This window comes from Metopolophium dirhodum, chromosome 1 (genome assembly GCF_019925205.1).
Source record: "Metopolophium dirhodum isolate CAU chromosome 1, ASM1992520v1, whole genome shotgun sequence".
In the NCBI taxonomy this organism is placed as follows: domain Eukaryota; kingdom Metazoa; phylum Arthropoda; class Insecta; order Hemiptera; family Aphididae; genus Metopolophium; species Metopolophium dirhodum.
The window spans coordinates 118,735,758-118,745,422 of NC_083560.1; the positions used below are offsets into that span (position 1 = coordinate 118,735,758).

General features: G+C 27.6%; 1 protein-coding gene across 1 annotated transcript; it reads right to left on the reverse strand.

Moving 5' to 3' along the window:
* Positions 1 to 6,867: 6,867 nt before the first annotated feature.
* Positions 6,868 to 8,515, reverse strand: LOC132936520 (regucalcin-like). Its single transcript, XM_061003260.1, has 6 exons — positions 8,471 to 8,515; positions 7,961 to 8,117; positions 7,689 to 7,892; positions 7,386 to 7,607; positions 7,189 to 7,301; positions 6,868 to 7,116 (listed from the first exon to the last, which is right to left on the reverse strand). The coding sequence occupies exons 1-6, from the start codon at positions 8,513 to 8,515 to the stop codon at positions 6,868 to 6,870; spliced, it is 990 nt and encodes a 329-aa protein (XP_060859243.1).
* Positions 8,516 to 9,665: the final 1,150 nt, after the last annotated feature.

Consider the following 9,665-nt stretch of genomic DNA (forward strand, 5'->3'; position numbering starts at 1 on the left):
AATATTTAGTACTTAATATTTTCATCAAATCTATATTTTATCATTTTTCATGAATGATAAAATTCTCAAAATATTTCGGCTCGTTTTGAGTTAGTTATAGACATTTGAAATGTTGAATTTGGTTCGTTTTTTATTCTATAAATATCAATAAATTGTTATTGGTCAAAAAGCTTGTAAATTTAATACAGTTGTAAGTATTAAGTATAACAGGTGATAAATATTGAAGATCCATATGCACTATTTTTTTTTATAAGTAAGTACTAAATTGAAGTTCAAATGTTGACAAAATTTATCAAAATCTCCAAAATTATTAATTATTATTGTAATTAAAAAGTTAAAAAATGCTGAATTTGTATAGCCTAGAGTTCAATCGAACATTTAAAACAATTGTTCTCATAAATAGTTTATACTGTAACCAAAAAATCTAAAAAATATATAATCACAGGAATTTTTTTACAGATATTTTAAATTGAAATTACATATTATTAAAACCAAGAGTAACAATTTTATAGTTACTTTGTTGCAATATAAAAATATTATTCATGGATATATGAAACTTATATAATATATAATTATGTTTTATACAAACGATGATATTTTCAAATGTAATTTTTTTGGCAAAAATTAATTTAACCTACTGTAGTAGATACCTAATACTAAAATCAATTACTTTAATCACAACAATATCATAAAATAGAACTACTTAATATATTAGGTACTTGAAATTTACACCACGGTATGTTATATTATCAATTGACATACTTGATAAAACATTCAATATATTTTGAGTAGTTTTGAGCTTTTTAGTGGCATTTTCAATTTGTTTAGTTTTTTTTTCTCTAAAATTTCAATAAAATTGAATTTGTTGAGTCAAAATGCTTGAAAATGTAATACAATGCTCCTCATATTGTTACGATAGCAGTTGAAAAATATTAAAAATACATAAGCACATATTTTTTTAATAATTATTTTAAGTTCAAATTTAAAATTAAAACATGATTTTGTAGTTAAAAATATATAAAATGTTCAACATCTATAGCTAAGGATTGAAAATTTAAACAAGGTTCCACGTAAATAGGTAAATAAATTACATTAATCACAATAATACCATCAAATATAGGTACTTTGTAAATAGTAATATTATATTATAGGCTGATAGACCATCTTTATTCAGAACCATTTTTTGTATACAATGATTTTATATCATTAAATTCAAATTCAACACCATCCATTACAGGAATCTACTTGCAACCTACTGTACAGCAGAACGACACCCACTTACCTGCTTTTTAAATTTGTATTAAGGAAATTTAATAATGGCAAAGTTTTTTTTTACCAAATAAGACCTATCTTATGGCAATAACTGAACATACTTAGTAAACGGATATATTTTCTGGAAACATACTTATGATTTCGTCATAAAATTAACTTGAAAACGACTTTCCACTTTTTTTAAATTTAATTTTAAAACCCTTCAAAATTTAATTTTTACATTTCGAATACTAAGAGTCTTAAAATACAAATTATATGGAAAAATAAAAATAATAATTAATAATACTAATAACATATCTAGGTAATTTATGAAGTATTTACTAAATAATATTAAAGTTTTCACTTAAGTATAATTGTCTGTTATTGTTACTATAAAAGTTTTACACTTAAAAATTAAATACATACCCATATTTATAATTATTTTCATAATAATATAAAATATTTCAAAACAATTAATTCTATGACATTTTAGAACCCTAATTAGGTATTTGGTTGATTTTTGCAGCCTGGTTTTTTTTATTATTAATTAAATTATGCTTTATTTACTTCGGTTTTGTTAAAAAATAATAATGTTACAACGAAACGCTGTACTAAAATCCGGAGGGTTGTCACACTAATAATACGCCTATGCCAATAAATTATAATATACATAATTATTATAATGAACTGCTCCCAAGATACATCATTACCCCGTTTCCAGACGATGATTATTATGATGTATAATGCATATAATAGCAATAGCAATATGGTGCATTGGCGCTGGATAATTAATATACCGCGGTTTATAAATTACGGTCGCCGTCGCCTGGTCACCATCATTGTTATAAATTGATAATTCGCATCTCTCGCGGCAATCGTATTTTCGTGTTCTGACGATCGTTGTACAGTTATATCCATAGAAACTTAACATTTTTACCGAGTATTCGGCTTTTTACATGTATTTGTCCTTATTAAAATTCTCCGATAGGCCAAAAGTGGATTAACTGTCCCTGTAAAAGATAGTGAATACAGTATTATGTAGACATGTGACACATGACATTTTTAATTCTATAATTTTAAGGTGTTTACCAAATGGCGTTTTTAACTGCATTTAATCCGAATATTATATACCTCGAATGGTATGCATACACAGACTATTGATCGTTATTACTACACAGTACACACACAAAGACGAGCAGTGACCGAAACGACCGAATGAATTGCCTAAACACAACTCCTTAAAAGTGACATGTTTGCAAGGGCCTTAAATCTCTATCTCTACATCTTTTATTGATTTGGATAAAATTATAAATAATAAAGTTACAATATTGTGGCTCCATGTCACACGAGTATGTCTCGATATAGTTTAACATAATAATATAAGATGCATAATGTATAATGCATATTATAATTAAATTTGGTAAATATATTTTCCTTTTTGGCAAATTGACAGAATCTGTTAAAGTAATATAGATAACTTTGATGATGTTTATTAAAAATACTGACGAATACTGAGATATGAATCACTAGGAACATCCTAGAACCATATCATGAGGAGAGAAGCGAAAACTTAAGGTAAAAAGGCGAGAACTCATAATTTTAAATTGCGTATTCTAAAATATATACTTATTTTAAATTTTGAGCGGAGCGAGGAAGCTAGTGGTTTTACAATGGTGTTTTTTTTATCCTGTATACAAAATGTCTACCAGAAGGATTGCTTTGATTTTAACATATAGTAGGTATCTTATCTATTAGTAAATTTGATCAAGATGGTAGGTACTTTAGAGAGGTCATTTTTCGATTTTCTCAATAGTTATTTAATGCCACGGGAAAAACCACCGACAAATTATTAAAAACCGCTTAAAACGGGATTTTAATTTCTAACGCTTTGTTTATCACCATAGAAACAAATTAAAATTTTGATGAATTTAAAAAATTTTAAATATTAATTCAACTTACAGGCTATAATAAATAACAACAACATAAAATGTCCAGACTGACAAACCGTCTCCGCTCAGAATCGTTTTTCTTATACAATGATAATATATCATTGAATTTAAATTTAATACAATCCATCATACGGTGACCCACTTGTAACCTACTGTACAGTAAAGTGACATCCAATTATCCGCTTTTTTAAAAATATGCTTAAGATGCGACCTCGTACCCAAGAGAGAAATTCTATATTTAGTATAATCCTTTTTACACTGTTATTTTTTAAATAATAGTGAATTTACAATGCAGTTATCAAATTTGATGGTAAGTCCCCTTAACACCCTAAACACGCCCCTTTAGCTGAGCACAATATAAAAATATATACATATACCTAGTAGTATATATTTTTATTTTGAAGTAAAACTTCTTTCTTGAGGTGTGGGTTTTTGTAACAAAAAATGAAACGACACGTTTTAAAACCTTTGATGCTTATGTTCTCGGTTTTTTTTTTTATGGTATCGAGAGCCAGAGGAGTTAGCATTACTTCTCTTCTGGCTCCCATCGTTTATAGAAGTAAAAAATGTTTAAGACAATAACATCAATGTTATGTCTCTATGACCTGACAGGCTCTCCTCATCGACTGCTGGTGTGTACGTGTCTCTCAGGAGGCCGGCCAGGAGAAAATTTCGTATATTATAATATATTATTTAGTTAATAATACGGATGGTTATATTATAAAGCATTTATTTGGTAGTTTAGCAACTTATATTACTAGTATTATTAATATAATCTTAGTAGTGTATAAAAACTGTCCCTACTCTAATATTGAGATCTCTAATATCTAAAATGTTGAGATGATTAGTACTAGTTGCCAGTGGTAGTAAGGTTATGACGTAATTTTATATGTCTTGCTGTGCTTTTAGATTCTGAGCGAAGCGATGAATGTATTGATTTTACAATGATGTGTGTTTTTTTTTTTATTTTTTTTAATTTTTTTTTTTTTATTTTTGTGTCTGTCATCACCTTTTAGGACAGTAAAAGTGCTTGGATTTTCTTCAATAGTAACTTTTCTGATAGGAAAGTGAATCTAGTTGGTACTTTGGGGGGTCAAAAGTAAACATTTCCCAGTAGTTCTCACAAGCGACGTGAAAAACAAAAGAAAAATTAAGGAAAAACGGGAATTTTTACGCAAAATCTGTTTTCGAGAAAATCGATTTTGGTTTTTGGTGTAACTCTAAAACAAATGAACGTGAAATTTTCACTAGTTGTTTATATTTTCAATTTCTATACACGATAAAATTTTCAAAATATTTTGATTTGTTTTGAACTGCTTAAGAATATTTTCAGTTTCCAATTTTATGAAATGACCGTAGGCACATGAAATTTTGACTGAATGTTTATGTTAGCATTTTCTATACACCATACAATTTACAAAAAATTTTGACTCTTTTTGAGCTGTTTACAGACATTGTCAGTTTTCAATTTTTTTAGTTTTTTTTTTCTATAAATATCAATAAATATTTATCTGTTGAATAAAAAAGCTTGAAAATTTAATAGAAGGCTTCTAGGTTATTGTTTCAGAGGCAGATGAAAAAAATTAAAAATCCTTATTCACAGTTTTTATTTATAAGCATTTAAAGTTCAAATTTTGACAAAATACCGAAAAATCACGAAAAAAAGCAATTTATTTTGAGTTGAGAATTCATAAAAATTTTTCTTTTTAAATCTAAGTTTTGAAAATGTAATATAAGATTACTTATAAGTTTGTCTACCTTTATCAAAAAAAAAAATGTCTAGAAGAAACTTAAACTAAATTTTTATGAGCGTCTGAAATTTATATTTTTACAACATTTGATATTTACTCGATTTCTCATGTAACAATTTTCTTATTTTATTGTAATTAAAAAACGTATGACTGTAGATACTTGAAAATTTCACTGAATGTTTATATTAGCATTTTCTATACACCATAAAATGTTAAAAATATTTTGACTCTTTTTGAGCTGTTTACGGACATTGTCAGTTTTCAATTTTTTTAGTATTTTTTTCTATAAATATCAATAAATTTTTATTTGTTGGGTAAAAAAGCGTGAAAATTTAATATAAGGCTCCTGATATATCGTTCTAATAGCAGTTGAAAAATATTAAAAATACATAGGCACAATTTTTTTTTATAAGCATTTAAAGTTCAAATGTTGACAACATTTATCAAATTTATAATTTATTAATTATTTTGTGGTTAAAAATGTATAAAATGTTTGACTTTTATGGCTAAGGATTGAAAATTTAAAACAAGGCTCCACGTAAATAGGTTATATATAAATTACTTTATTCACAATAATATCATCAAATATACTTGGTAATATCATAGGCTGACTGACCGTTTTCGCTCAGAATCGTTTTTCTTATACAATGATATTTTATCATTGAATTCAAATTTAACACCATCCATTACAGTGACCCACTTGTAACCTACTGTACAGCAGAGCGACATCTACTTACCCACCTTTTTTTTTGTTTTTTTTCTTGACGGTTTAGAAAAATTTTTACTTTCCACAAAATATACCAACTATAGGTTCACGTTCCTGCCAGATAAGGTGCTGTTAAAGAAAATTGAAACATTTACACTGTCCCAAAAGGTTATGACAGACACAAATAAATAAAAGTGGGTAAGTGGATGTCACAAAGTTGTAAAGTAGATTACAAGTGGGTCACTGTAATGGATGGTGTTAAATTTGAATTCAGTGATAAAATATCATTGTATAAGGAAAACGATTTTGAGCGAAAACGGCCAATCAGCCTATGATATTTTAAGTATATTTGATGATATTATTGTGAATAATGTAATTTATATATTTACCTATTTACGTGGATTCTTGCTTTAAATTTTCAATTCTTAGCTATAAAAGTTGAACATTTTATAAATTTTTAACTACAAAATAATTATTAAAGTTTAAATTTGATGGTGTATAGATAAATTTATAAAATGTTTGACTTTTATGGCTAAGGATTGAAAATTTAGAAGAATTTAGAAGAATCGTTTTTCTTATACAATGATATTTTATCATTGAATTCAAATTTAACACCATCCATTACAGTGACCCACTTGTAACCTACTGTACAGCAGAGCGACATCCACTTATCCACCTTTTTTTTTTTTAAATTTAAATATTTGGTATTTTTATATACAGTCTTCATATTGTTTTTTTTTGTCATCGTCTAAATGGACTGTATTATTTATATTCCTGGTGTCTAGTAACGAAAAAAACGGAAAAAAATGCCTATTGGAATATCTATGAGCCACGAATTGAGGGCCAGTATATTTTTAAATTATTATTTTGTCATATTGATAAATTCTGTGAAAAAAAAGTAATTTTGCAGTTTGCTTCGAGTGAAAAATATATGTTATTGATCGAAAAAATTTTAAATATATAAATTGAAAGTACTAAAATAATGGATACATTTAAGGGATAAAATTCACAATCTCAGTTTTTTTACCACAAAAACGATTTGATTAAGAAATTCCAACATTTATAAATCAAATACAAATTACAAAAATATTTATTTCATACTTAAATAAACAAATAACTAAGGATATTTTATAGCTATGAATATTTATTTTGTGATAGTATTATTACAATTAATTTCTTACAATTTTCTTATTTTTTTTATTGTGCACAGTTAATTTAAAGAGCACAAATTAATTTTGACTGGTACACCGTCAAACCCGGTTGAGCATGTATCGATTACTCGAAACAGAGTTCCGGAATACGGTAATTTTGATTTTTGCACATCAGTTGTATTGTAACTTGCTGTGGTCACATACAGTTGATCTAGATTTGGGCCACCAAACGCAACGGATGTGATTTGATAGGCAGGAAATTCGATGGTCGTCATCAGTGTGCTTGTGTTGGGATTAATTTTTATAATCTTTTGAAAAAATATTAAAAAACACATTGAAAATTAATAATTAGATTAAAAGTTATTTTTTTGAAATCTCACGTGATCACTGTTGTAACAGGCTACCCATAGGTTACCGTTTGTATCGATAGTCATGCCATCCGGATCACCAGTTACATTTTTGCACTTAAAATCAAAAATCACTCTTCCGTTGCCTGCAAAAAAAAAAACACGCGTGATTTATAATATTGTTTTGTAAAATAATAAAATCTAGTAATACAATCTTAGGTGTCACTTACAGATATTTCCCGTTCTTAGATCAAAATCATAAGCCTCGACCGCGTACTTGTAGGTATCAATGTAGTAGAACAGTTTGTTGTCCGGACTCCATGCCATACCGTTAGAGATACTAATATTTGACAACTTTTTAGTGACAGTGCCGTCAAATTCCACCGTGAACAGTGAACCCCGACACTTATAGAATTGACCTGGGTTGTCGGGCATCTCTGGTCCCATAGACCCTTGGGAAAATTAACAGGTTTTAAACAACAATGTCCCACAGCCGAACTGGTTCACAACAACCTCCCAATTTTAGTACTCACCTACCCAAAGACGACCGGAGGCGTCAGCTTTTGCATCGTTTAGACGGTTGCCTGGAGTTATGTCAATCGTCTTCAAGTACCGGTACTCGGCTCTATTCGAACATCCGTCCCATCTTATTACACCTATTGCACAACCCAGGCCAACCAAGAAAGTGTTAGGTTGGTTGTGGACTGGGATGATAAAAGTCAAAGGGTCGCAGCAATCTGTAAAAGACGAATCCAAATGATTTATTACATGTTATTCAATATAAAGTTGTGCATACATGGCTTACCTATCGTAGCGGTAGTATAACAGCTAGTTTCTGGATGGTATTTGTTAATTTTTCTCTTATGTACGTCTACGAAATATAAGCTCTGAGTCAACGGATTCCAGTGCGGGCCTTCTCCGAGTTCCAAAGGTGGAGACACTCGTTGAATGCTGCAGTTCATCTGCAGAAGATAATAATTTAATTGAAATGTTACTGTATGGTATTGGTACTGTTAAACTGTAAAGTTATATTTTTCTTAAAAATCGTGATTTAAAAAAATTCTTAATCAATTTTAGACACGCCATCATTCAAATAAGTACGCAAAAAAATAATAATTTACTATTTATTACTTTAAACGTATTCGTTAATAGGTACTAAAATTAAAAGAACAAATAACAATCTTAACAAAACCTAATTATTTTTAAGTATTGAAATTCTTCTAAACAAGATAAATCTTGGCCATCTATTACATTATAGCCTTAAGTTTAACATTTTCCAGCAGTAACATTATATATTTTTGCGAATTTATTATACCTGACATGGCGACGGTGAGCATTTCTTTGGACAACATGAATCCATCTCTTTGCTATAATAGTATGCGATCGTTAGTTGATTGAAAAAGTAGAAAAAATGTTTTGACTTCGTCTATAAAATTAAAATACCTATTGAATATAATAAACTATGCGTTGTTATGTATACATTATTTTCTTACAATATATTAGTATCAAACGAAGAAGGGTCACCGTATGCTGGCTTATTTTTACTAGCCAATGCATATTCTAATAACTATAGTCTATACAGTTCACTTACACGCTTATTCTATAAAAAAATGCATTCAAATATTTCGTGTTTCTTATTCAAAATAAAAAAACTATATTCTCAGATTTTTTTTTCCTATATTCGGTTTAGTGAATTTAATCTATTTTTGTCATTTATGTTATATGTAATTGAAGTAAAATATAAACTCGTTATTTTATAAACAAATTTATTTAAAGAATTATAATATTATTTTATATTTAAAAAGTAGTGCAACACCCTTTTATAACAATATTTGTCTAAATTAATACAATATAAATGTATTGGGTAACATATAGTAATATCGTAATAACAATGTTTTCATTCCTAATTCTACTAATATAAATTATAATTATCGTACTTTATCACATGTTTATAACTTGCCAATATATATACATTTTTTGTATAACATCACTTGGGTTGTTGTGCTTTCGACCTTAAGAAGAGCAATAATAAATTTATGAATGTAATTTAAACTCATTACATTTATTTATCCATTATAAATTTATTATATTTATTTACAATTTATAAATACTATGTAAAAATATCCACAGTACAAATACCTAAATATTTTATATTTTATTTTAAAACTATTTAGGTATTGTTTGTATGCATATAAATATGAATGTATTTTAGGGACAAATGTAAATTGGACCCGGTATTTTCAGGTAGAAATTTCTATGTAGTGAATTGCTCTGGTATTTTCAGGTACAAAATTCTATGATGTTAATTGTGCTCTGTATTTTTCAGGTACAAATTTCTATGTAGTAAATTACACCCAATAGAAATATTATTTGTGTGATAGTCATTTAGAATTACCCCGAGGACACCACGAGAAGTCGTTTTTTCCTGTTTTCCAAAAATAATTTTTTGGTTTGCTTGAAATAAATATATTAGTTAATAAAAATTAAAAATTAAATTTTTTGTAATATAT